Source organism: Aythya ferina, assembly GCF_964211825.1.
Source record: "Aythya ferina genome assembly, chromosome: 9".
NCBI lineage: Eukaryota > Metazoa > Chordata > Aves > Anseriformes > Anatidae > Aythya > Aythya ferina.
In genome coordinates this window covers 28,020,183-28,048,150 of record NC_140305.1, presented here as the reverse complement: position 1 = coordinate 28,048,150, position 27,968 = coordinate 28,020,183, and the positions used below count along the sequence as shown (strand labels likewise).

The 27,968-nt window shown below is 44.0% G+C and overlaps 2 protein-coding genes across 14 annotated transcripts in view; one reads left to right on the top strand and one right to left on the bottom strand.

The window, feature by feature from the left end:
- TSC22D2 (TSC22 domain family member 2) overlaps positions 1–26,502 on the top strand; it is a 31,517-nt gene extending 5,015 nt beyond the window's left edge. For 2 of the 13 annotated variants that reach the window (XM_084529427.1, XM_084529424.1), the window contains 2 exons: positions 18,373–18,424; positions 19,546–26,502. In XM_084529427.1, coding sequence (XP_084385553.1) covers positions 18,373–18,413 — 41 coding nt within the window. In that variant the 3' untranslated portion in view covers positions 18,414–18,424; positions 19,546–26,502. Of the gene's footprint in view, positions 1–683; positions 2,306–8,055; positions 8,138–11,799; positions 11,909–18,217; positions 18,272–18,372; positions 18,425–19,545 lie in introns of those variants that run through there. The other 11 variants (XR_014695907.1, XR_014695908.1, XR_014695909.1 and 8 more) reach the window with 11 other exon arrangements.
- SERP1 (stress associated endoplasmic reticulum protein 1) lies at positions 25,798–27,806 on the bottom strand. The gene is made up of 3 exons (XM_084529449.1): positions 27,672–27,806; positions 27,434–27,509; positions 25,798–27,331 (listed from the first exon to the last, which is right to left on the bottom strand). The coding sequence occupies exons 1-3, from the start codon at positions 27,753–27,755 to the stop codon at positions 27,291–27,293; spliced, it is 201 nt and encodes a 66-aa protein (XP_084385575.1). The 5' UTR covers positions 27,756–27,806; the 3' UTR covers positions 25,798–27,290.
- Positions 27,807–27,968: the final 162 nt, after the last annotated feature.

Here is a 27,968-nt window from a genome sequence, read left to right as displayed (position 1 = left end):
GTGTCATTAATAGGCTGAGGGTTGACACTGCGATAAAACTAATAGGGCGCAAAGGGAGCTTGCACATGGTGAGTCACTGCTTCAGGCTGCCTGCGGGTTCAGGAAGTTAACGCTTGGTTTTGTGTAGAGAATTTAGTTTGTGATTGCAAGAGCTAGAAACTCTGTGGAAAGCATTTTTCTTTTCAACCATAATGTGTGACATTAAGGTTGTAGGCAGGTGTCTGCATTTCTTCTGACACCTTTGACTATATTTAAGCACTTCTACATGCTTGAAACTTCACAAACTTGTACAGATTATTCTTATAGTACTCTTCTAAAATAATGATTCATCAGGGAATACTGTATAGCTCTAAATATCCTGAGTTCATCTAGTAAGTCCTTCACCACTTCGAATATGAAGAGGATCTATTTGGTAAAATAGTTTAGGAAGAGACCTCTTTCAAAACAGTCCGAGAGCTATAGTAAGAGACAGAGGCCTATTATAAGATGCTGGTTGGCTCCAATGTTGAGAAAAAGTTCTTTGTATTCCTGTCTTACGGTCTACTGTTTTAAATTGTCCCACATCTAAAATTGGAGTGGAGGAAGTGATGCATACGCACATTGAGGTGTGAGGAGATGATACATGTATAGAACTATTTATCTGTAGATGTAGAACTGATTTTTTTTTTTTTTTTTTTTGCAAGATGTGTTGCCTAAAAACCTTCAATTTCCTGCCTTGATAGTCCATTACACTTTCACGGTAATATAAATGAAACTGCAGTTCCTTCTGTTGACCTGCTGAATAATGATGAATTGAGTAACCATGAAATCTTACCGGGGAAGGGGGTCCGGAATAAAAAAGCCTTTGACACATCGCAGCCTTCCTTTAAAAAGCAAAGCTCTGTAACTCAGCTTAGGTATCAAAATCACTAAGATGTTAAAAAGAGAAATAAATTCTGTACAAGTTATGAAAGGTCTACTGCATAACGTTTCTTTCCTCTCAGTGTGTCTACAAGTAGAATAAAGTGCAGCAGTATGCAAGGATTGAGGAAATGCTACTCTTACTGAGCTAGATGTGGACGTTGCAAGCCACTTTAAGTTTAATGTCTGCCAAATGCTATGAAAACAGCTAGAACTGGATTTCATGTTCACATCAACTAGCCTTTAACAGCAGCTTGTTTCAGGATCAGCATATGTCAGTTCTTCATTCACCTTCACGTCCATGTGTACCCAAATTTGTAGCTGACAGGCATAATGTTGTAGCTGCTTTAATATTTTATTTTGGCTCTTGGGGGAAGAGAAATGTGTTGCCTCTGTTAAAAGAATGTTACTGAGAAAGCTTGTTCAAACCTCCTGCATGTTTGGCAGACTTTGGGGGCAAAATATTACTAGGCATGTTGGAAAAGGAGCAGAGTATAGATCACTTTCCAGAGATAGCTGACCAGCTTGAACTGTGCCGGCTGTATTCCAGGAATGCTAATGAATGGCTGCAATTGTGGACTGTCAGCTGCAGCAGCTAAACTGTTGAAAACCTGGCTGTACAGACCTCTTCACAGCATACGTCTCTGCTCAGTTAAATCACTTTTTTGTGTAGTGTACTAATTGTTGCTGACAAAGTATAATTGTTGAAACTGAGCTCTTGAGACCCTACTCATAATGTAAGGAAGAAAGAAACGGCATAGGAATGGATGTAACTTTGGTGTCATTTTTTTATGTATTGCCCTGGATGCATATTTTGTTGTACTCCTGAAGAATGAGCGTTCTGCGCGTGCATACCAGCAAGCAGTACTTGAACTGCATTGTTAGTGAATTCTGTCCCTTCCTTCACTGTGTTTGTAAACTTATTAAAACTCCGAACTCCACTGCAGCTAGGGATCTGAATGTGTTTTCATCTCCCCTAAAGGGCTCTGAGTAAGAGGGTTTGCAGAGGCAGGTGAGAATGAGATGCAGGCGTGCTCTCGCAGTTCAGTGGCCAGAGCTGCAGCACTTGGAACACAGCTGAGACGGGACCTCCGAGGTGGACGGTACAGGGGGAGGTATCCACGGACAGTTAACGCAAATAAAGCTGCAGTTGGTTGCGTTCATGTCTTGTACTTCCTATAGCAAAAAGTTCCGTAAAGTGACTCTGTCACAGTGTTTTCTAGATTATGGAAAGCTTAACATGTATGTTCTTGAGTGTTAAAAGGCGTTTCAACAGAAAATTGTGATTGCTTGTTTGGCAGTGCTGTTTTCCAGTGTACACTGTTAAATGCCTTTGTTGAGGGCAAATCCACACCGTCTGAAACCTAATGAGGTATAATTGTTTCACAGGAGATGGTTATTAAAAGGAAGAAAGGGGGAAAATACTTGAAAGAATTTCATGAACTTAAACAACTTGGCTTGTTCTGAAGACTGCAGTATACCAGCTCTGAAATAAATGGTTCTCTGTACCTTATACTCCCAAGTATTTTGCTCAGCTGCTGTAGGTTTGTTTTTTTTTCTACTCACTACAGCAGAGTGCAAGTTTTCCATAGTCAGCCTCTTTCTCAATGCTGTTTTGTATGATAGAAATAACAGCATATGTTTCATGGGAGCTTTTTTGAAAGCTCTCATTAAAAGCTGAACGTTCAGGCCCGTTCAGGCCTTTAGGTTTGTTGAGCTAGGCAGGACTACTGAGCTACTGCCAAGCTACCGGAACCGAAATTGCTCTTGGACATGCACGTCCTCCCAAGTTCCTGATATTCCCTTACAGTAAAGGGTCCATTAAGAGAAAAGGAACTGTTCGCTGTGACTGTACTGGTTATTGAGTATCACCCTGTTGCATTTTGAGGTTATGTTTTTTCAGTTATAAAGTTGATGATTAATAGCTTCTGCTGCTCATGGGGGGAAAAAAAAAAAACCTTCATATATGCATTTTGTGTGTTAGCAAAGATTCTTTAAAATTCTGTGAAAATTTTACTGCCAAAGTAATGAGTATTTCAGTTCTGGTAGAGAAATCTAGATTGTCAGCCTCAGGTGTTTACTTTTAGTCATGTATTTGACAAACTGTAAAGATAAAATTATTTATAGTAAGAAGGTTCTCCAGGCATAAAAGGTTGCTTGAAGTGTAGTGTCTTCATTATTCTTCTTAAAAATCCCTTTATTTTTAAAGTTATAAATTCAAACATGTATTAAGTGCTAGTAAATGCTTTGCGTTACAGGATAATCTATTTTTACTCACGTAAGGCAGGTGGGTTGCCTATTCTGCCACATGAAGGACAGCTAGATGCTTGTCTTCTTACTTTGCCTGAAAAAAATTATTCCAAGAGGTTTTTTGTATATATGTTCACCCTCTAAAGCTAGGAATAATATTTGTATCATGACAGCTTGATTGAATTCTTTTCTCAGTGCAGTGAGAAGGTGGAAATACTGATCAGTATAACAGCGCTGTCAGCTGTCTAGCACAATGACAGCTGGCCTGTTGGTGTGGTGCTCCTTGGAGTTCACAAACCGAGAGAGATCTGTGTCAATAGCAGAAGACACCTACAGAATGGGACAGGCTGGGTTTGGAGGCACCTGCAGGTTCTTCTGCCCCAGCAGGGCCGCTGAGGGCCATGTCCTGGCAGCTTCTGAAGGTCCCCAAGGAGACCCCAGCACCCTGTGGCACCCACCCGGCACAGAAGCATTGCCTAGGGGCCACAGGGAGCCAGTTTGTGCCCAGAGCCCCTGCCCCTGGTGCTGGTTTGGAGGTTGCAAGGTCCTTGAATGCCTTGACCAACCCTACAGTGCCTCTTTAAATAACGTCTTGAAGCCAAGTGGTAGCTCTTATGCTGAGTGTGTGTTTGTTATAATTACAGCTGAGTGCACGCATGCATGAAACAGGTTGTAAAGAACTTGTAAATGGTATAGAAAGGCAAAGAAGTGAACGTGCAAACTGTGCCATCCATAGTCTAGATTCTAATATCCGCTTAAAAAGCGAAGTACTTAAACCTGTTTGCTAAGAGATGCTTTCTTGACCCATGTCACATAAATAAGGACAGGAAGGATTTTGCTGAGTCTCCTTGAATCTGTTTCCCTTTACTTTTTTTCTTTCTCACAGATCTTGAAATAAATATTGTTGTCAAAGAACAGGAACTACTAGTATTTATTGGTAGCTAAAATATCTTAAATTGCTGTACTGTAACTTCATGTGCAATGTAGTTGGGGGGATTTCAATTCTGGGCTGTTTTCTATGAAAATTAATATTCTCAAGCAAACTGTTCCCTCTGCAGCGCCTCTTTCATCAATAATCAAACTGTTCTTCCTTTCATCAATAGGTTTGATGAAGTCTGGTTTGTGGGCAGAGCAAGCAGTAGGAGCCTAATCCTCTGTAGTGATAAGTTCATATGTATTGCTAAATGCTTTCTTCTTCAGCAGCCAAGCTGAGAGTAGAAGTCAAGGTAATTCTCTTATTTTGAGAACTGAGTATGAAAGGAATAATTGAATTTCGGAGTATTTTTCTTAAATGTAAATGTAAAAGATGAGCACTACTTGAACTCTTAGGCAAAGTTCCCTCCAAGAATGATTGTTAACCTAGTGCAGTTACAGACCTCTGTTATTTAGTTACGTCTTACGATGAGGTGCCTCCCTTTTATCAGTTCACAGCTCTGTGTACAGAAGTGTGCTGTCCCACTGTCCTCATTAATTCTTGCCAATGTAATTGAGCTGTAACTCTTCCTTCACAGAGACGTTCACTCATGCTTTCAAAAACTGTAATAAAACCAAGAGAGAAGTTGCACTTTTCACGGTCCTGTGTTCTACTGACTTGGTAGCTTTTGCCTGCCAGATTTTTTGTATATACAAAGTGACATTAATCAGAAAAAGCGTTGAATTTACTGGTGGCAAAACTCGGTAGACCTGAGTGAATACTTAGGTATAGTTGCACCTAAGACATCTCATCTGGTTAGCTTCTCTAAAGCAAATGTACGATGTGACTTGTAGATATTAAACTACTTCAGAAATTTGTTTGAATTTAATGTTGCCTCAAAAGGTTCTGGTACTTTAGACAAGATTTTCCAAAGTTGATAGTCAAATTCTATAAATAAATAAAGCCTCACAAACAAAAGAAACATCATCATAACAAAAAAAAAAAAGCATGAGAAAATCAACCAAGCAACCAAGTGCACATGGGGAAGAAAACTTGCTATTAGACCCTAATTCAGTGTGGAAGTGAGGCTGGGTCACCTGTTGTCTCACAAAGCACTCTCACCTCAGGTGTATCTGTTCCCTAATGCTATGAAATGGTGTCTGATCTACGTTGGAACAGGACTATCAAGGACTTCGAGTATGTTTTAAAATGTAATGGTGAGTCAAGTGGAAAAGTGTTTTCTGCAACTATGCATTGCTGTAACAAGTAGAGAATGTTGGCATCCCTTCTGCGTAACTCAGGAAAATGGTGATCCTGCCTGGGAGGGCACGGTGGAGGTACCAGAGACTGCTTTGTTCAGAGCTGCGTGCAAGTGCTCGGATTATTTGCTGTATCCCTCTGCTGTGACCATTATTAATGTCGATCTCACCTGCTCAGTCCATGCTGTATTCTCACCTTCAGTTCTTTTAAGTGTTTTTACTCTTTTCCCTGGCGAATGTCAGGACTGAAGAATGTTACAAGTGTATTTCAGAGTCCAGGCCCCCAGAGCAAGGGCAAGCTAATGCCATCATTTCAACAGACCAAGTGGATGGCAGCAAAATGGCTCTGTCAGACTTGCTTACTCTGACCACTTGACAGTCATCTCATTCGCTTTCTGCTTAGAGAGCTCTAGTTTGTACAAAAAGAAATATTTTCCAAAATCCTCTTGGTGGAGAAGATTCAGGCTACTGCTCTGATCTTTCCTGTGGAAAGGAATAGGCAACTCTGGTAGGAAACTGGAGTTTTTTTTCTCATACCTTAAATCCAAACATCAGGAGTTTGAGGTGCAGCTTAGTTGAAAGCAAGCTGTTAACGTCAGACTGATGTTGCATTTCAGGTGATACGTACTTTAGCTCATTAGCTGCAGTTTCATCATTTCTGGAAGCATTGAGAGGGAGCGTACAGCTTATTTGTAAAGCATCTGAGGCATTGTTGGTGCTGCAGACAGTATCCTGATTGCTGCTGTGCAGTACATCGGCTGTTCTATCTCCTTCATCTTGAGTTATGTTGCAAAACTCCTGTTAAGCATGTCCTATGTGAAGTGATTTTTTTAGCAGTTAAATTTGTTTTTCTTGATTTTTCTGGTGGAGGTCAGACCTGTGCTGAATGCTTTGTTTCCACTTAATGATATTTTCATTCACAAGTAGACCGTGAACCATAAAGTCCACGGTGGTTTGGAGCCACTGTCCCAAAAACAGTCATGCAGGCCACTAATTTAGTCAGCCTTTCCTGTCACAATAGTTAAAATGCATCTAAAACTGAATGCAACAGTCTAATTCTTGCTGTTGTTCTCAGCATATGTATTTCAGATATAATGGCTTTAAAGAAGGAACTGTGTAATTAAACACAACTTGATAGCTTTAATGTTTTTTCTCCTTCTTTAATTCCACATTGACTGCCCCAAGTTTAATAGTTGCCAAGTCTCTCATGTAAGCTCTGTACTCTGGTTACCGTGTTTTGTAGGTAGAATATCCGGAGATCCCACAGTTGATTTATAGTAGTATAAATAAGAAGTGGAACAGCTTTTAAAAGAGGAGTGGAGAAGGAATTTTGTTATTAGGCTAAACACGATCTTAAAATGCAATAAACTTTGCAGGGAGTTTCCTGATAAGCTATTGTTAAGTGACAACAAAACCCCTGGTTCAACTCCTAAAGGAACCACCCCAACTGTTTTCATCTGAACACCAAGTGTGGTCAGTCTTTGCAGGCTGTAGCTCCTAGGTACATAGCAAGCTACTGGTGAAACAGCCTTTTGGTGATCAGTACAACGTGGAACTGAAAACTAACTTCTGTTTCAAATGCCTCTAGGCAAGATAATCTTGTATAAATTTTAGAAGTTTTTTCTGTGTTTTAATAAATATGGCTAAATAATGGTTTTATTTTACAGATGCATAGTCAGGTTCCTATAAACTTCTGTGCAGAGGATAAAGAAAGAGAAGCTTGCTGCTGAATTTCCCATCCTTCTGATGCAAGAGCATTACTCTATAATTAATGACCTTCTAAGAACAGGAACACAAGAATATAGGGTGCTTTACTAATACTTTCTCATCTTAACATGCTAGAATATGATCTTTCTGTGCAACAAAGAATTTGGTTTTAGTGATCATCACTCACTTTCCACCAGAAAAGTAAATGAACTATATGGTTGAAATGAAAGGCAGCTTGGCTTCAGAGTATAAACTAGTCTTTCTTTACTACTTTATATTCTGTTTCATAGTTAAATTTGGTTCCTGTAGAAATTAAAGTTCTTCCTTTGAATAGAATCCAAGTTCTTGCTAGTGATCTCATGAATTCTCAACGAATTGTGAAAGATGGGCCGATGGGCTCATCTGGGGATGTAAGGGCCTGGAATCTTTTTTGGAGCAACAGCTATCACCAAGGATGGGAATTCCGCCATTACTTTAAGAATTCTTTTCTATTCCTTACTGTTTGCATGGAAAACAATTCTGATGTGTAATACAAACTTCTTCTGCAAGTTAAAACCCCAAAACCCATAGTAATTTTATTGTGCTTATACCCAACAGGAATGAGATTTTTCTGTTCCTTTGCAGATATTGTAAAGTACATGAAGCCTAGAACTGTTTTCCATCTCTCTTCAGTGCTTAATTTTTCTACTTTTGGTACTGATTAATTGGGGGAGAGGGAGGGAATGGAAAATAACATCTTATAGTGGTCTTACCTGAACCTTGGTAGGTTTATATCCTTCTGGACAGTTTGCATCTGAAACTGTAAGAAATCTAGGTTAGGGGCCAAATAAAACAAGACTTCAGTTAGTATATGCATAGCTTGTGTAAGACTGAAATATCACAACTTCGATACTTCTGCTTAGATTCTCTTCAGTGGAATTGCACTCAACTACTGATTCCATGTTTTGTAGTTGTGCTGCTGATTGTTGCTACCAGAGCATAATACTTCGTGCTTATCCTTATTGAATTGCATCCTTTTTATTTCAGACCATTGCTCCAATTGGGCAAGATCTTCCTGAATTCTATTCCTGCTGTCCAGAGTGCTTGCAGATCATCTGCAGGTATAAAGGTAGTCTGTACTCCACTGCCCAAGTCGTGGATTAAAGTTTCTTATAACAGACTCGGAGGAGACCCCTGGAGAGCTCTGGCTGATGCATCCTTCCCTTCTTCCACTGAACTTTTGGAGAGCCACGTGTACAGAGTAGTTGATCAATTGTGGACCCACTTTGAATAAGCCATGATCTTAATTACAAAGATGTCATGCAAGGTGGCATTAAAAGCATTACTAATTTAATAATAATTAGATCTTCTGTATTCTTTCTATATGAGGCCTGTTAATTTTTTCATAAAGAATTTTTGGTTCACATAAGCTTCTAAAATGGCAATCCATGCCAGTTTGCTGCTGTATAGGTAATAATAGGTGGTTCTATTTTGCTTTGATTTTCATCTGAGGTATTGAACATGGGTTGTCTGACCTGTTAGTTTCATGTTCTTCACCTTCGTGGGTACTTTGGCATTTTTATTCTTCTGCATCATCCCTATCCTCAGTTAATCACTGATACTGAGACAAAACTGTCTGAGGTGGAGTGGTATGAACATTTATTGCAACACCTTGAATAATTCTTGGTATTCTTCAGGTATTCTTCCTTTTGTGGCCTTTAACTGCTGCTGTTGGCCAGTAGTTGAAGCGTGCTCAGCTGTGTAATGAGCAGCAATGCTCCTAGGCCTCCTTCGGAGGTGGGAGGTGGAAACAAGGCCGCTGTGGGTCGTGTTGGTAACTGCTACTTCCAGAGCCAGTACCCTTATTCAAATGAAAAAGCATCTGTCTGTGTACTTGAATATTTGCCAGCTTTCCTGGGCATGCTTTCTAGCAAAGCAGAGCTCTCTCGAGTAAAGTTTCAATTTGGCACATGTGCCCCCTGATTAACAACAGTGGGAGGGAGGATACCCTTCCAAAGGTGGGGGGAGAGGTCGGACATTGTTTAGACTTCCCTTTTGAAGGGACAACTTGATGTTTCAGGTACGCAGAGAACTGATAAAAATGTCATCCTTTAAATTTAGATCAAATTTCTGTCATGCTAAAACTGTTGTTAGAGACAGTTCTGGAGTGCATAGAGAAGACTGGAGTTTGTGAGCGTTTAGAGGAAAATAAATCTCCTGTAGGACTTCATCACAGAGAAACGGACTCTTGTACGAAGCGAGATGCAGTTTAAATGTCTAACCTTGCTATGCTAGTCAGCTGTCATAGGCTCTGGATCTGGGATCAAGCCATCCTTGGGAACACCTCTTCTTCTCCAACCAGAGATGGAGACAAATGCCTGGTGGGGCTCCTCCGGTGAAGTGCTGGGGGCCGCACGTCTAGCTGGCTGTTGGGCCCTGCTGTGTGTCTGCCAGCAGCTGGGACTGAACCTTGGTGCCTGGTTCTGGGGAGGGAGCCTCGGGAATCGGCTTCCCTGGTCCGGGCGGCCCCTGGGTGCTGTGGGGACTTCTGGAGTGCGGCGGCTGCGCTGCAGGGGAGGCTGCGCTGCTGCTCTAAGCAGTTCTCTCGCTTGTTTCAGCAAGCTGAAAGGAGTTCGGTAATTCTCCAACCCTTCACAGTTTAGTGTGGTTAAAAACAGATGCCTCAGCAGTCTGGAGCTCAAACATCAGCTCAGACCTGCATGTCAGACATCGGTTACTTCTCTGGATTTGCTCTTTGTATTGAGCCACCCCCCATTAATGTCTTGAGTGAGGTAGAGCCGCAGAGTAGGAAATGTTAGTTGTCTAAGGTAATATACCCTGCTGCTGAGATTTTTTTTTTTTTTTTTGTAAAAATGAGAATTTAACAAGAAAACTTGCTTGTGCTTTTTCAGATATTTTCCAGATACTTGCTTAAGAATTGTGAGAGTATATTGCATATAGGGTGTCAGTGCAAAAATAGATTGTGTGAAATATATGCTGTGTGGTTGTAAGCCACAACCTTTCAAAGCTAGCAATAGGTTTTGCATGATGCAAGTAAATTTATCCTGGGAGATAAATGACTTTTTGTTTACAGTCAATTTATGAGGAAGAGACTTCTACATATGCATGAGATATCTTAATTAGAAAGAAGAGGTTGGGCCTCATCCTTCCTTTAAGCAAAGGAGTGCTATTGTGTCTGCAGATGCCAGTTACTTCCTATGTTATGTCGCTGTATCCTTTACCTATTGTGCTGCTACGTACTGCTCCTCCCTATAATTACTTGAATTAATTGTCACTCAAGCGTGCAATACTTAGGAAAACATAAGTTCTAACATGAAATCATGGTATTTGGTCAGTTTGATCAAGCAACATCTGCAGCAGGCTTTAAGCTACCTTCATGGAGGGTAGAGAGTTGAAGGTAGGAGATGGAGTGACAGACACCACAAACAAGCGATTCCTGATCTGTGCTGAGACGCGCGCGTTACTAGCTACTAACCCTGCTAGGCTGTTTGTATACAGCTGTCATGGGAATCGAGGTACTGCAGGTTAATAGCGTCTTATGGAGCTGCCTCTGTGATTTCTTATGATTTCAAGTATACGTACAGTAGTTGTGCTTAAATGGGAATAATTACCTTGAAGACAGTTGTTTTTAAGAAGTATTCTTGCTGCAAACTTAGAAAAGGGATGGACACCTGTGCTTCTAACGTTGGTATGAGCTTCTGATCTTAAAACTGCCTTCAAAAGGAAGCTGAGCCAATGCTAGCTCTTCTGAAGATTGTTCAGTTAAGTTGTTAAATTCTTCTCCAGGGCTGGCACAGCTACACCAGTGTCAGGATAGACAGCAGTACTGATGAGTTCTAAGCTTAGGTGTAACGCTGATACAGCTACTAGCAGTGGGGAGTTTTGACTTTGTGCTTCCTCTGGTATCCTATCAGCAACAAGTCTTCAGATGAGTGTTTGGATAATTATGGTCTTCAAATTACCCTCTTGGTATAATTGCTATCTGTGGGCAAATACGCACTGAACAAGGAGGGTCAGGCTGTCTGAAGGGTTTGGCATTGGTGACAGAACTTGTGCCACTGTGTCCTGTGTTCAGAAAAGTTACCGGTCTGCTGGAGCTTGGCGAGACCCAGGGCAGCAGCTGGTGCTCAGCTTTATGGCTCAGCAAGGGGCCCAACAGCAGTCGGCCCGTTGTACGTCAGGGGAAGCGTGAGGACAGCTGTGACAACCGCTTACAAAGGTAGCGAGATCTTCAATTCTGTATTTCAATTTTAACTTAACCTGTTCTTCAGTTTTCATCTTTAGTAGGTTTAATGTGGCCTATTTAGCTCTGACTCGGGAGTCCAGTTAGAGAACTCCTGTGTTTCTAACATGAAGTAGGGTGTAAGGTAGAACAGATGCACTGGGTAGTGTTCTAGAGCCATTTTGTGAAATGCCTTGAATGTAGGTATGTACAGCACTAGGGTGCTACGCAGATTACCTATAGGAGACTGTCAGCATGCTATGAGATGTTTCATTAACAGCTTTTATTGTATAGTCCTTTACAGAAGCAACCTAAAATAGCATGAAAATCAGTAGGAATTATGGAATCAATGTGTCTTTAATGGAAACTCATAGAAACAGTAAGGACTTTCAGCCAATCAATCTTTTCTTTAGGGATTCTCTAAAGTCTAAACATGTGGACGAAAACTTAACCTGTCTGGATAGCTAAATTATTTTGGTAGAATAAGAGTTAGTATTTATATTATATATCCATTTTCAATATCTCTGTTTGATTCTTGGATCTCATAGGAATCCGTCAACTGCATTCTACCAAGCGTTCCATTTCAACAAGTTACGTGAGTCAAAGACCTTCTGGGATAGGTATGAATGCTTAAATATGGAATGCATACATGCTGAGGTATGCATGAACGGCTTTGCTCTATGCAAGTTTCTCGTCATTTCATTTGCGCAGAACTGTTGCTTGTGTCCAGAACTTCATGTTGGACCTCTGTTGCCTGGAAGTCTGAAAGCAGACATGGAGTTGAAATAACTGTAACGAAACTTATAACTGAAGTCTGAAATGCTATTTTTCTTCTTCCTTTATTATGCATGCGTAATACTTAAAGTATAAGCTGAAAGAGTTTAATGCTGGTCAGCTAATAGCTGGCCTTCAATAAAACATTTTACAGCTTCCTTAAAAAAAAAAAAAAAACTACTTTGACATTGTGACTCTTAAGTCTTATGTCAGAAAAAAAGGTTGTGAAAATGTATTTAAACACAATTTTAATAAAGTTAAAATCTTTCAGGCTTGAGGCCAGGAAAGGAAGCTTAGTGGCTTGTTTCATTCTGCTGAAGTTAAACTAGATGGGTAACAAACACAAACTGTGACAAGGTATGAAGACAAAGTAAGCTTACTAAGTTGGCATTGAATTCATGGCGAGAAACTGCAATGAAGTGCAACAAAGTCATATTTGTTACAGATATGACTCGCCAGAGATGCATTACTAATTCATCAGTAGCTGCAAATGGTTTCTTTCCTGCACTTTAATGATTTTGAAGGTGGTTTTTTTTTTTTATTGTCAGCATTAAGTCCTAGTGACTATGTGACTTAATGTTTTGCGATGCTCTGGCCTGTCACAATACTGCTTAGCAAGCTCTGTGGAGTATAGATCTTTTATTTATTTATTTATTTATTTTTAAGTATTGGTAACAATTTCATCACTACTGGCTGCATTTGACTTGAGAGGCTCTTCAACTTGCAAAAGCTTAACTGAATCCTTTAAAGTTTGCTTGGCAATAATTTGTATATTTTACAACACTGATGCTTAAAAGTAATGCTAATGCATCCTGCTGTTTTTTGTTAAAGTGCTAGCTTTAGGCCAAGTTTTAAAAGCACATCTTTTCTTGTACAAATGAGTATTTTTGTGTTAAGCTCTGGATGATGCCATTTCTATGTATTTATGGGACAGTGTTAGTATTTATGTTCGAGGACTTAGTTAACTGAAGCAAACTTCAGGGACTTGAGTACAAGTTTGGTACGTAAACCAAAAATGCACTGTAAGGTCTATCATTTATCTGTTTCTTATTTTTGTCTCTAACTTGAAATAATCCTTAAGATGCAGAAGTGGATTCAAAAAACCCAAACAACTAAAATTGCTAGTGATTACAACTGAGACAGATATTAGATTCATGTATAATGTCCAAAACAGGCACTGGAAATGTGAAATACAGGAGGAAAAAAGCAATATAAGTGGCTTCTGAAAAATAGTCTTGTATCTTTGTTGAACACTTCATAGTGAAAGCAAGCATTTGTAAAAGTGTTGAAGCAAGTCCATCAGGGGTGGTGCAAGCATTTCCAGTGAAAACCTGACAGGGGAGCTGAAGCCCAGTCCGTGCTCCCTCTCTGGGCCATGGGCATGTGGAGGGAAGCCCCAGCAGGATGGAGCCAGCAGGCAGGGGCAGCCTCCAGTGCCAGCAGGAGCCTGTTCTCAGGCCTGGGATGTCTGATGGCAAGTTAAGTGGTGTGGGGCTTCTGTGGTCTCAGGTTTGTGAAAGAAGTCTCTGCCACAAAAAAATGAAAGTCCTTCCAAGTTCCTCAGAGTCCTTGTTTCCTCATCCCAAAACTTAGGGGTTCACGTGCTACAGAACATAATGATCTTAAACCTGGTCGTAGGCTTTTTAACTGTGTTCTGCAGCTCCTTCAGAAACAGTCTATGAACCTCATGGATTTACTTGTTAGGAGAATTTAGTGCAAACATAGAAGAAAACTTTCCTATGTCACTGTAGTATTGTTGTGAACAAGTACGGATTGTTCTCCTGTGAGCAGCCATCTCCTGGGACTGTTGGAAGCCAGCGAAGTGGCTACGTGCTATCACAATAGATACATATTGCTAAAAATTCTTGACTGAAATAGAGGCAAGTATTTCTCACTAATACCCCTCAGCAGGGAAGAGTGATGATAACATTCAAACTGTTAAATAGTAGTGAAATGAGGAGCCCTGCAAATGTTTTCCCTTCTTAGTTTTTGCCTAGGCGTTGCTCAGGGCATGAGTCTCAGCAGTCTTTTTGACTGGCACTGTTACTTCAGAGGATTAAGAAGGGGATTGAGGGCTTTTTGGCATATCCATATGAGTCTGGATGATGGCTGTGGGGCCTGATTTCCTTTGTGTGGTAATGGTAGCATAGGAGCTTCATATGGATTTGCCTAAAACAGCCATTGTTGTTGGTAAACTTTAATTCCAAGCAATATTATTAAGTTTCCATTGCATTTTTATGTGAAGCATTAAACATCCATGAATTTCAAGTGTTGCAGGAGATCAGTTAAACATGCCTTAACTCCTTAAAGAATAGATAAGGCTTCTATGGGGAGACTAAATAGTTTGGCTAGGGGTAAGACATAGAGGTGCATAGTTGACCATGGTAACTCCCCAATGAGGGGAAAGAACAAGTTAACATGCTTATTGTTTTAGTTTGAAATTCACTTACAAACAGAACAAATACCTCTGAAATACCTTACTGATCCTTTCAGAAAGGTTACTTCAAAGTTTCAAAGTGGCAACAAGGAAGGAGCTAGGGGAGGTCACCTAGTTCAGGGATGTCTCAGGTTGTGGTTTATGATGCCATCTTTTCCACCTTCAACTAAAGCAGGATAGATCTAGTGCTGGAGTTACCGTGTGTTAGCTGGGGGATGTCACTTGCCACCAGTGTACCTCTTGCTGTTGCTTCTGCAGGTAGTCTTCCCTGCTCTCACAGGGTCAGCAAAGCTGAGTGATAGGCGTAATGTATCTCAAGGTGAGAGGTGGAAGTACAGTGTCTCTTGATATTAAATTAAACAAAAAAAAAGGCAAGAAAATGCAAGGAAACTTGTGCATTCTGGGAGTTTTTGGGGGATGACTTCCCTGCAATAAGTTTCTCTAAGGTAGTATATCAATAATCAGTAATGTGGCTAAACACAGAACATGCTCTTAAACTGGAAACACACAAGCTTCAAAACTGGCTTGCAACGTCCTGTCACTAGGGCTCGCAGTCTCACTTAAATGTGGAATGCTGTTACCTGGTGTAGTTCTTGACAGTGCCAAGGTGGGCCTGCGTATAACTCATCTTCCTAATGCAGGTAATGCTGATACAAAATACGTGCATTACTGAGGACTGGAATCTGTAAAGATGAATGTTGGTTTTTGAACCATACGGAGTGAGTTAAGTTGTAAATGCCTTTCTTCTGAAACTTCGATTCTTAGTCTTTCTACCTAGCTTTCAAAGCAAATTGTGAAGTTAAGTACAAATCTCTTGGAAGGATGATGGGTCTATCTAAAGTCACTGATGGTGAAAATACTGACTGACCACAGTGGTGCCTGTTGAATTCACCATCAAAATGGATTATAACGCATCCATCCTTCAGGTAGTGCTGAAGGTTAAATTTTCCTCCTACCATTAACGAAGTCAACGTTAAGGCATTAACTTTCTTTGCTGTCTTCCGATCTACTGATCCTCAATTTTTACAATTACTTTATTCACTTTCCTTTGAACAGTGTCATTCAACTTTTTGGAATAGTCTATAGTAAGCAAGTTTTCCTGAACCATAGAATTACACTTTACAAAAAAGCACTTGTCTGATCGCTGTGCAACACCAATACTTCCCGTAATTTATACACTGGCATATGTTGTGCTCACAGGCCTACCAAAGAATTGTTTCACATTATTATAGCTTGATGATGATACTGAAGCCTCTGAGTAACATCTTTCCATACTTGTGGGATACCGTATCTCCACAGGAGAAATTTTTGTAGCAGTGAAGTCAGAATTGTACTGAGGTTTTAACAATGCGCTGCCTTCTGGAAAGTGCAATTGCTCTATATTAAATATAGCATACACTGGAAATCAGATGTGCACTTCGACTTACCAGTTCTCTTCTTGTTTTCTTCATTTGTGTGTAAATGGTGGTCCAAGAGGCTTCTCTTCCCTGTTTACAAGGCATTTGAAACAAAATAGTGCTGTTCTTGAGTTGCATATACACATTAAGAATATTTTTCCTATGTAAGGAATTACGAGGTGCAAGCTGTAAGTATTGGATAAAACACTTCTATTCCAAAAGCTGCATACCTGATGGTGTGCTATAGCTAAGCAATGTTATCAGTCAAATCCAGTTTTGCTCATGGTCTTCTCAAAATAAAGCGTGAAAACTATATTTAAGGCACTGGGATTTTTTGAAATCATCTACATGAGGAATTTCTCAGACTAAGTAGTTTTTTTGTCTATCTGCTGTGTATGGTAGAAGGGCCTTCCCCAGAGAGAGGTGGTTAAAAAGCAAAACTGTAGTCGTGAAAGCTGACGAAGATTGCTGCAAGTCTCACCTTGGTGCAGTGACCTCCCCTGGCCGGCTCCCTCACCCCGGGGCAGGGAGCTTTCCCCAGACGTTGCAGGTCTCCCAGTCTGCTGCTGCTCTGCAGTGTTGCATTTCCAGCAGACACCGGGGAAGTTGAGTCTCCCTTGACAGCAAGCGCTAGCAATCATGACGCTTACAGCTGCTTGTAGATAATCTTCTCTGCTTCCTCGTCCTGGTTGGCTGCTCTGTAACATGCTCCAGCCACAGTACCTCCCTCACAGCCCTTTCCCCTGACTTACCCAGGGATACTCGGCCCCTCCTAATGCAGAGGGCTACCCCACCTCCTCTCCTTCCCTGCCTGGCTCTGGAGCAGCCTGCAGCCATCCCTCTCAGCGCTCCAGCTGCACAAGCCATCCCACCCATCTCCAAGGCCTAGGGTATCAGAGCCCTAAGACTGAGCTGAAAGTGCTGGTTCCCCTTGCTCTTTTTCCCCCTGCTATGTACGTTTGTGTAGAGGCATTTAAGTTGAGCCCCTGCGCAACTGGAACACATTTCTTGGTAAATGCGTGTTCAGCAGCTTAGTTACAGATGGCAGGCTTGGTTTACTTTACCAACAGAGGCTGTTACTTTCTGAGTCTCAGAAGCTAATTCCCTTTACTTGTAAATGATCAGTGCTGGGTACCGGCTGTTTTTGTGGGACTCTGTAAAATGGGCTTCCCTGAAGTGACGTGTTCTTTCAGCAGTGAGCCTTTGTCTCACATACGTAACTAGTATTTATGACCACCTTGCTGATACTCACTGTAAAAAGCTTTAAGTATCTTTTCTTAGTGTCTGGTATCAGCGAGTGTTATGTATTCTTAAAGGGGCAAGTTTCCAAGCCTGACTGCAAACCTTCCGTTTTTCCTGTATATTAACTTTTTTTTTAATGTGGCTGCACGCTACTGATAGCAACTTCCTCCTCTGGTGGAGTGTATCAGTAGGTGTCACTAGCAGGCCCGGCAAGTAGTCCAAGAACTGCAGTCTTGTGTCTGGCACGGAGCTGAGGGCTGAAGTTGGATCACCAGGACCTAGTATAGGAGGTCAGGCAAGGAGAGTAAGGGATGACAGAAAATTCACATGGCTTGAATTTATTCTGTGGCTGCTGTGGATGTGTTCCTCTGCTGAATCCTGTCTTATGCCCTGGGGTGGGCTACACCTCTTCTCCACCTAGAGAATCAGTCTGGAGGAGATCAGGGGACACCCCCAGATTTGTGTTTCGATGTTGTGACTTGAAAACAGCCAGCCTAAAAATATTAAGACCTGAATTGCTGTAATCTGATATTTAAAGATGTAGTCCGACATCTTGTTTCCCACAGTAAATCTAAAAGCCACCTGCTTTCTTGTACCGACTGAGATGTTTTGTAGGACTGCTCTGCATTCGTATGTCTTTTGGAACAAGGCTGACTCATAGCTGCAAGCAGGCAAAGGGCAGTGCATTTTCTAGATCATTAAACATGATCCACTGAGAATTCACTGAAACTGAGTAAATGCTCTTGTGGAGTTACAGGTCTGTGGACATGTCTTATACTCCTATTGACTACCGCTGCTTGGTTGCAAAGTAGTGAAGGCAGTGCAGATCCAATTATTTCCTAATGGGAAGTAATCTTCAAGTAAAGCCAGAGAACAAATACTACACATTTTTTTTCACTGCTTTATAAAAGCAATTTAGCAGAAATTAAACTAGAGGTAAGGACCTCATGAATATCCCATGCCCATTTTCCCCATGAAAGAAAGCTGAAAAATGAGCCAGGGAATTACAGCAGTTATTCTACTGTCTATTCAAATGTGCTTTCCCGTGTTATACCTGTAGTCCAAGGAATTGCAGGCTGAAGGAGCAGTGTCTCGTAAATGCTCTGTCTGTCCTAGGCAATACGGCCGGGGGAACAATACGTGGTTATGCATTGAACCTTTGACCCTGAAGCTCTAGCCTTTCAGAAAACATGTTCTGGGAATCCTATGGGTGCCGAGCTTTAACCCAATGATATGGTAATGCTCACAAAGTTTTCTGTTTATATTTACAGTGCATCTGGTGCAAGTGTTGTTGCCATTGACAACAAAATAGAACAGGCAATGGTAAGTAAAGAAACACAAGCTATTATTTCTAATAGGTTCAGCAGTTTGTCATTGAGCATAAGTTTCCAGCTGTTTTGTCCTACAAGTCAGTAACTTTCCTTCAGTTGGGTCAGATGGAGAAAAAAAGGATTTGTTTGAAAAAGGGATTTTATATATAAACTATGGGATGACCACAAACAAGGTATTTCTTTTAACGTTTAACTTAGTGACATTTTGCTTATGCTTGTCACTTACATTGTTGGCCCAAAAATGTTCTTAATGATTTTTTATATAAATTTCTGTGAACAAGCTGAGACTGAATTTAAAGTAGTGCTGAAAATAGCACGAGTCTCTTATTTTAGTGATGTTCATTTCTGTTTTCTTCATTGTCCGTTCTACTGTGCCATCCTTCACAGTTAGTTCAGCTTCAGTTAAATTCAATTTGATTTTTCTTTGCCCTGATTTAGGGGCTTTCTTATTTCTTGACCTTTGTATACCTCAGTGCTTGGGATTCAACACAGGATTCCTACCACCAGGTCAAAACTTCAGAGCTGATGCTTCCATTCTGAATAGCTGCATAATTTTAGGGCTTTGTCTTCAGCATAACTGGGGTGACAAGGCTTCACGCAGTGGCAGGTGATGGTTTACGTGTACTGCAGTCCTGCCTATTGAAGCTGTTCATGGGAGAAAGCTTCATTTTAGCAGCTAACGCAGGCCTCGAAGGCCATAAGGATAGGGTAGTACCTGAAGGTTACTGTTGTCCTAATATTCTGTAGGATTATACCTACATGCAACATAACAAAAAGACCCTTTCAGAAGTTCTGTATCTACTCAGGTTACTGTAACTTCATCAGTATTCCTTGTTCTTCAGTGGGGGGTGAGGTGGGATAGAAGTCAGTTATAACAGAAACATGCTTAGGTGGCTGTGTGCTGGAACGTGGTTACTGCTGAATGCTGCAAGCAAAGCTTTGGATGTATGGGCCACTTTACAGTGAGTTAAAGCACTAGGTTAACTGTTCTTGAAGGCTAATTTGTTCAGGCTAATTATAAATTATTATTTATAGTAAAGCAGTGAATTCTGGGCTTGGGGTGGAATGGCACTGTTCTTCCAGTTGGAGTAACTGTCAACTTGTTCTTTGCAGGATCTAGTGAAAAGCCATTTGATGTATGCAGTAAGAGAAGAAGTGGAAGTCCTGAAGGAACAAATAAAAGAATTAGTTGAAAGAAACTCTTTACTTGAACGAGAAAATGCACTGTTAAAATCTCTTTCAAACAATGATCAGTTATCCCAACTTTCAACCCAACAGGCCAATCCTAGTAGCACTTCACAAGCGCAAGCAGTGATAGCACAGCCTCCACAGCCAACACAACCTCCACAGCAGCCGAATGTCTCCTCAGCGTAAAGCTTTCTTGCCTCGTTTAAAAACAAAAAAACCTGAGAGCAGTCTGTCCTTGTGTGCCACTGATGTTCTTTCCACTTTATATGAAAGCAAGTAGCCATGCTTCTGTTGTGTGTTTGGCCTTTTCAGTATTAGACAATCATTCTCCAAGAGCTTTCCCTCACTGATGTGTTATGAAGTGCAGTTGGTGTCCATTATGTCATCAGTGCACAAGGGGAGTGGTAGACAGAGTTGTTAATGCAGAGAATGCATTTGCTTGGTGTGCCGGAGTGAGGTCTTTAAGAGCTTTGGTGGCTCTCCGAGGTTTCCATTGCCCGTGGATTACTTTGAGCCTTGCTATCTTGTAAGAAGTAACAATTCATCTTAAGAGCCACTGTTCTTTCAATATAAGTAACATTTGCCTACATTAGTTTCATTTATTTGTTTTATTTATTACAGGGCTGCTATTTTCATAATGTACATGAACAATGTCACAGAACTTTTTTAATTTTTTAATAAATGTATGTATCAGTAAAATGATAGATGGGATTGCGTTTAATAGACAAAATGTTTAGGCAATAATTGAACAAAAGAATCCTGGCATATTTCTAACACTAATGGCAATTTACCTTTGGTATTTATTTACGGTAGTAAAGATCCAGCTTGAATGTAAATTTTGTATAGAGTGTAAGTATGAAGACCATAGTGCATCTGTACAGGTAGTCACCAGTTATTGTGATATAATAAATAATTGATGGGCTATTTTGATGAAGAAAACTTTGCTCATTTCTGTTTCTACTTTCTAATAGAGAGAAATTGCCACGATTCCTCTGCTTTTTGACATTTCGTATAATTTTTTTTTTTGGGTGGGAATAAAAAGCTGTGAAATTGTTCAACCTACTTTGTAACCAAAGAAGCAAAGCTGTGTAATTGAGTTTTTTTTTTATTTTATAATGCACATTCTTTATGTATTTTTATTTAGTGTTTTCTCATTCACAACTTTCTTTGCTGTCTAGCATGATCTGCATGACCTATAATCTTTGAACCACTTTCGTACCTCATGTTTTTATCCAGCACTCTTATTGTAATATGTAATAGTCTGTGAACAATGTCAAATAAAAAAGAAAGAACAGCTGGTGTTGGTGGAGCTGAGCTAGTGTGCTATGCACTAGTTGTTTAAAAAAAAAAAATGAAGTGAGCCATCTTTTGTTCATTTAAAATGGTGTTTTGAATTTCGTATGCAGAAAACGTTTTGTTACATTGCAGATTTTAATGTATTTAATAAATGCAACATGCAGATTAAGTGCAGTGTATACTGAGTATTTAAATTAAAAATGTACATTTCATAAATACAGTTTCAAGCGAGACCATCATTTGTGTAAACTAACACAGTGTGTCAAATTGATGTATAAATATATATTTTAACACATTTTCTGAAATTAAATTGCAGTTTTGTTGAAAATTCATGGCTGTAGATGTTGTTACAATGTAACTAAATTCTGTAGCTTTTTTAAATTCTGTATTTTTAATCAAAACAAAGACAACTAGGGAGCCAGTAGTGGAATAATGCTGAAATTCTAACTGCAGTGCTGGAGTTATAACTGCTTTTCTTGCAATAATCTTGCTGTTTTTTGTTTGTTTTTTTTTTGGTGTGGCTTTTGAGGGGTGTTCTGGGAACAGCATATTTCTAATGTGGTCGGTGACTCTACTGGTTTGTTCTTGTACCAATCACGACGTGCTGAGGTATTGGAATGGTTTGGTATCGTGGTGACAAAGCCAATCATTTACTTTTGAGAAGGTTCTCCGAAGAGCACGCTGCACAGCACGCCTTCCCCAAGCATGGCGTGGGGCACAACTGCGAGCTGCTGTTCCAGAGCAGGCGCTCTGGTTTGCTCATGGGCCTGTACCTGTTCCGTCGTTGTGCCAGCATTACCTTGGTGTCCTCACCCTGCGTTTGTCTCAGCTCTGGTCATGTTCATATGGTACAGAAAAAACAACACTGGAAACTGAATTTTGGTGCCTTCCCTTCATCTCCGGTGTTCTTCTAGTTGACAGCACCACCCCTTTCTGGTAAGCATCTGTTCACAGCACAGTTCAGAAAATGGTGGGGGTGGGGGTGTGTGTAAAAGCACTCACTGGTGTAATACACTAAAATATCTTCACTTATAGATCGGTGCTCTTGGCCTGCTATAAGCATGCATGTAGTGAAATAAGAGTTTTGCATACAAATTGGAAGACGAACTATTTCAGTAGCTAAGTTTATTTTCCCTCAAGTGTGAGCAAAAGCTCTCTGGCTGCACAGCAAGGATACGGGTGTCTTGAGCTCCTGTCTGATACGATTGGCTGGTAAAAGAGATTTTAGGAATTATGTGTATAGGAAGCCTCCCTTCAGGTGAGTAATTGATTCAAACTTTTGTGTGGGGAACAAACTATATGTACAGGTACAGTGTTTCCCATTCCTAAGGATTGTAGGTAGTAAGGAGGCATTGGAAACATTGGAATTGTTGGTGTCCTGATGATGGTAGAAGTAGAAAAGCAAGTCTGTTGGACTGAGAAAAGTCCTAATTGTTTCTGCACTCCCATGGACCTGGTTTCTATACATCTCTCCTTGCATAATTCTGTAATCCTGTTGCGTGGAGTTGTCGTTGTGCAAGCTCTGCCTTGAAAGGACAAGTAGATCCACCTATGTGCGGGTGAAAAGAAAAAAACGTTGCTGGAAATGGGGGGTGAGACAAGGTTAGGCTGATCCTGTTTCTAATCCTTTGCTTGCTTTTGCTCCTGTTAGGGGTTTTTGTTGTTTGTATTTAGTTATTCTCCTGGTGTTAAGTTGTATTTAGCTTTGAATACCACTGCTTGCTGTACTGAGAATACTGTAAAGTGGCAGAACTGAGTTTGGAAGATGGTCTTTGAATTGCTGCTTTCTCTTCTTGAGAGGACGTCTGAGGCTGCTGCCCGGAGAGAGAAAGGAGTAACAGCTGCTCAGCACACGGTGTTCGTCCTGATGCTGTTAAACATTTGATTTCAGAGACCTTGAAGAATGACTCCACCAGTGATCGTCTTGCTGTCAGGCGTCCTCCTGCTGCACAGCCTGCCTTTGCTGTCTTTGTGTCACAGCCGGCCAAGGCAGCCCGCTGCCAGGCAGCGCCTGCATCGCATGGGGACGGCTGCGCATGGCCAAGCCCAGTGCTGGGGGCTTTCGGGTGGTCTCAGGAAAACGGCTGCGTTAAGGGAAATAGCTGCGTGCAGCTGGGCAGTTGGAGGTGATGCTGTGCTTTGGTAGGCAGCAGTGCTGCTGCGCTTCCTTGTCTTGGGCATTATTCCATCGCTTCAGCGTAGTGAGTAGAGAAGTAGTTCAGCTGCTGGACTTGTGATGCTTGGAAATTAGGTGGACCCTGTGGCTGTGGGTGTGCCTGGTGTGGGTGAGAGAAGGAATGGTGTCTGCATCAAAAAGCATGCTAGAGCAAAAAGGTCTTAAAGTGACAAGCCTTAGTTTTCTGTTGGTTCTGGATTAGTGCTGGCATCTCAGAAAGTGTATGAGAGAACATGCAAGGAAAAGCTGTAAAAGTGATGGAGGATGTGGAGGAAACGCTGAGGAGAGCTGGGTGGGAAGGTAAGGCAACGCAACACGTTCAGAGCATCTCCAGAGGTGCTGAATGAGGTGAGTGCAGACAGCTCATGGATGGGGAGGAGGAGCACCCAGTGAAACTGGCAGGAGACTGGCTTAAAAGAAAAAACAAGTTTTCATTCATGTCTTCCTTTAATTTGAAGTAGCAGAAAGTGAACTTTGGAACTGGCCGCTGCAGGGTATGGTTGGGGGCAGGTGCTATGTTCTGAAACAGCTCGGACAAAGTCTTGGATAGCAGGTTGGTGAAAAGGGATGCGCCTTCATCCCCCCTACACAGCACCTGCGGCTGTGGGGAAAGGAGCAGGGGGAGCTGCAGAGGCTGCCGGAGTTGCCTGCGCCCAGCACTGTCAGCGGCTTGCGGGCCAGGTGCGTAGCTTGTAGGGAGCCGGTCTTGGCCGAAGAAGTTTTTCTCGTCAATAACGCGCTCACATTTTGGGGGTAAGGTAAGGTTTCAGTCAAAGCAGCAATCTGCAGGTTTCAGTCAAAGCAGCAATTCACCGCGCTTCTCTTTGCCTCCCTGCTCCCCGCCGCCCCCGGGGCTGGGGCGGTTCCCCCGGCCCGGCCGCAGCACCGCCACCTGCCCGTCAGCGCGCAGGGCTTTGCTGCTCGTTACCGGCTCTGACTTGTGTTCCTGTGCGGCCGGCGGCAGCGCTGCCCTAACGCTGCCCCAGCGCTTCTCTTTCCTTTCTGCAGAGCAGCGGAGCGCCCGCGGCCTCCCCGCCCGGCGCTGCCCCCGGGAGGAGCGGGGGGGCAGGGGAGAGAAAGCCCCGGGGCGCTGGGCCCGGGGCCCGCGGGCGCTGTGGAGCCGCCGGCCACGGGGCGGCGCCAGGGCCTGGTTCCGGGACCGGCACCGGCGGGGCCGCCGCGGCCGGGCAGGAGGCGCCGGGCCCGCTGCGGGGCGGCCTCGCGGCCCTGGGAGGCTGCGGGCGAGCAGCGGGAGCTGGGCCCTGCGCCCCTCAGCTCAGCGCCCCTCAGAGCCCCGCTCCCCGCAGCGCTGCTCCGTGTCCGGCCGTGCTGCAGCGGGGCTCCTGCCCGCGGCTCCCCGGCTCCTGCCCGCGGCTCCCCGGCTCCTCCGCCTTGCCCCTGTCGAAGACGAGAGGGCCGATGGCTCCCCCCAGGCCTCGGGAGCCCCCCCCGGGAGCACCGCCGGCTCCCACAGCCCCGGCCCCGTTTGCTGGGCTCTCCCGCAGCCGGGCAGCCCGGGCGCTGCTTTGGCTTCTCGGGCCACGCAGTGGGACGCGCTGTGGGATCTCCCCCAGTCTGTGGAGTCTGCTGGTCAAAGGAAGTTTTTTAGCAGCTTTACATGCACGAACGGAGTCAAGTTTTGTAGTTGAATACAAAGTTGTTCTGAAATAAAGACCTGTTCCCTGGAAGGAACAACAGGGTATGGCAGCTGCTTGCTTGTTCCCTTAGCGCTAATACCACTCAGTATTTTTTCTAAAGACAAATCGCTCAAAGCTGGCAGCCCCACCCTCCGACAGCTGCCCATACGTTGTGATAAAGCTGGTCTGACAAATGAGCATCGTCCCCGAGCGTTCGTTTGCAGGCATGTGGGGCGTACGGGGCTTACCCTGCACCGCCGGGTGTAGGACACCCCAATGTAACTGCCCACGTAACGGAGGCTGGACTTGCAAGCAGTAATTGCTGCAAAAGGCAGTGTGGTTTCCTCGCCTTTCTGTGCTGCAGCCCTCCTTAGCTGTACATGTGCTTTGCTGATATCTAATACCACGTCACCTGCAAAATGTCCTTGCTCTTGTTTTGCCAGCTGATTGCTAACGAACCCATTAACTGCGGAGCTTCCTCATCCCTTACGTAACCGGGTCTGTTCTCAGCTCTGACATTTTTAACGTAGAGAACCCAGCACACTGGTTTAAATCCAGCAGCACTTTCCAAAGGGCACAATGTGCCAAGCTGTAATTACCCAACAGAGGTCATTGCTGGCACTGGCTCTCAGGCAGGGCTTGCTGCTCGTACTGTAATTACAAGCAAAAGCAGCTACTGCACGTCCTTCCATTCAGACATGACTAACAACATGCTTCTGTTTTTCTGAATCTGGTGGTGCTAGAAACCGAAAGAGCACGCTCAGCTCCTGGCTAGGCAAAGCACCACAAGCGCTGATGAGTTCCACATTTGCACCAAAGCGAGCAGTCCTCTACAAATTTAATCAGACTCTGGGCATGGTGGTGAGGGGGCAGCACGGCCCATTCTGAGGCCTCCCGAGCGAGGCTTGGGGCAGAAGCAGGACCCCCGAGGCCTGCCCGAGGTGTGCGCAGTGCCTGCCGCGGGGGGCTCCCCTCGCCAAGGGGGGACGGTCACTGAGCTAAGGCTGGCATGACACGGCCCCACCACCCAGTAAGGCACCAGTTTGCCAACCCCAGAAGCAACACAGCTCACATTTGAGAAGAACTTTATTTAAAATAAGAGATTATACAGAGTTCCCCTCCCCCGCCGGTTACAAAATATGAGCTTCCAGGAATAAGGAGCGTACGCTACGCCACATGGCTGGATTCTGGGGCACGGCCTGGGCCGTGCTGGCTTACACCAGTTCCAATGACTTCAAATGGAAACATGACAACTCATACCAGCAAAAGTCTGCTCCTTCACAGCTAACAGACACGTAGTTCATCTCTATAGAAACTTTTTTCTATTACTAGTAATGTAACCAGATTTTAAATTTCTAAGAAACCTGAAAAAAAAATAATCTTCCTTTAGCAACTGCATGCAACAGCAGGCCGATTTAAGACTGCCTTCATTTATCGCAACAGACATCGAGAGGCCGCCGCAGAGCCGAGGCCATCAGCAATAACGTATGATCAATAGCAGCATTTCTATTGTGATTTTAAGTTACATTCTTCTATACAGGCAGGGAGGGTTTCGCTTGGTATTTCAACGTTACTAAGAAGGAATTGTGACCATCCATAGGGAAGCAGTTTAGCGGTGGGTCCATCGTTAGAGGAAACAGAGCTGAAAGCAGGATTTACCTTACACATGATTAGAGCATATATCGCGAGACACACCACGCTCCGCAGATGTTAGGCATAAAAGCAGAAGTGTGGGTAGGAGGGGCAGGGTTCCCGGTACCTGCACGAAACATCCCCATACAACATTTTAAAATTTAAAAGCACGACTCATTGAAGGTTGTCCAAGAAGTATTTACAGCAAAGTCACAGCCTGCCGCCGGGAGAAGTTCAGTAGCTCTCGCCCTCGCTGATGAACAGTCTGTGAGACCTCAGCGTCGGGTTATGTCAGAAACAGCTGCTGCTCGGTCACGCTGGTCGCTAGTTAAGTAACTCCCACGAGCTATACAAACAAGCATTTTCTATTTATTAGAACAAGAGGTATAGGATAGAGTTTTCTGTCACGATAAGCATTTGAGCGCTAACGCACTGCCACATGCTGCAGTGCTGGTCTACACACACAGAGATGACGATTCACTTAGATAAGCAACAGAATGCCGTGCGGCCCGACTGCTTCGGTAGGAACATGCTTTAAATCTGTACTCCGGTACTACAGAAATCCTGGCTTCCAACTTTAAACGAGAGCATTTCCAGCTATACAGAGGCTTACACAGGTCTCGAGACCGGCGCGTACGGGGGCCGGGTCCCAGGTCTCTACATTGCGTACAGGTTAGCAGATGCGCGCAGAACACGGAGGCGTGCTCTGCTGAATAAGTAGGTCCACGATTGTAGATCAACAATAGAATTTTATTGCTTTATACATGTGGTGCTTTTCAAGGCACTGCGGCATGGACTAGAAAACTCGGAATGACTCGTGAGGGGACCTGGAATGAGGCATGGCCGGCGCCGGGCGTCCTCCTGCGGGGGGGCCGGGGCCGGGGCCGGCCGGGCGCGGGGCGCAGTCGGTCGCGGTGCTCGGGAAGCCCTCACATGCCCATCCTGATGCTCTGGATGATCTGGAAGATGGCTGCAAGAGAGCAGACGGGCGGGCGGCTGCGCTCAGCGGGCCGCGGGGCCGCCGGCGGGGGGCGGCGGGGGGCGGCGGCGGGGCCGGGGCCGGGGCGCTCACCTGATCCGCACACCACGAAGATGAACAGCGCCAGCAGCCACGGCCCCACCGACGCCTTCTCCTCCGGGGCCGTCCTCTGCGGGCACCGCGCAGCGTCAGGGCCGGGCCGGGGGCACCGGGCGGCACCGGGCGGCCCGGCCCCAGCCCCGGCCCCAGCCCCGGCCCTCAGCCCCATCCCGTCCCCCTCAGCCCCGTCCCCCCAGCCCCGTCCCGTCCCCCCAGCCCCGTCCCCGCGCACCGAGGTCTTGGCGACGTTCCCGCGCTGGGTGATGTTCTTGCTGTGCTTCTCGTTGGCCATGCGGATGCGCTGCTTGGCCACCATGGTGCGGCCGGGCCGGGCCGGGCCGGCTCCGCTGCGCTGCGCTGCGCCCGCTGCGGCCCCGCTGCCAGCGTCAGCACCGCGCGGCGCCGCCCGCCGGAAGCGCGGCCCCGCCACGTGACGCGGGCCCGGCGCCCGCCGCCAACCCGCGCGCCCGCCTCCGGCGCTTCCGGGGCCGCGCGCGCCGCGGCGGGCGGAAGCGCTCCCTCGGCGTCA

Excerpts from the sequence above, each read along its gene's own strand:
- SERP1 (XM_084529449.1), bottom strand. The coding sequence starts at position 27,755 with ATGGTGGCCAAGCAGCGCATCCGCATGGCCAACGAGAAGCACAGCAAG. Across the intron at positions 27,510-27,671 it reads GGAACGTCGCCAAGACCTCG|AGGACGGCCCCGGAGGAGAA; the intron begins GTGCGCGGGGAC and ends CGGTGCCCGCAG. Across the intron at positions 27,332-27,433 it reads CTTCGTGGTGTGCGGATCAG|CCATCTTCCAGATCATCCAG; the intron begins GTGAGCGCCCCG and ends GCTCTCTTGCAG.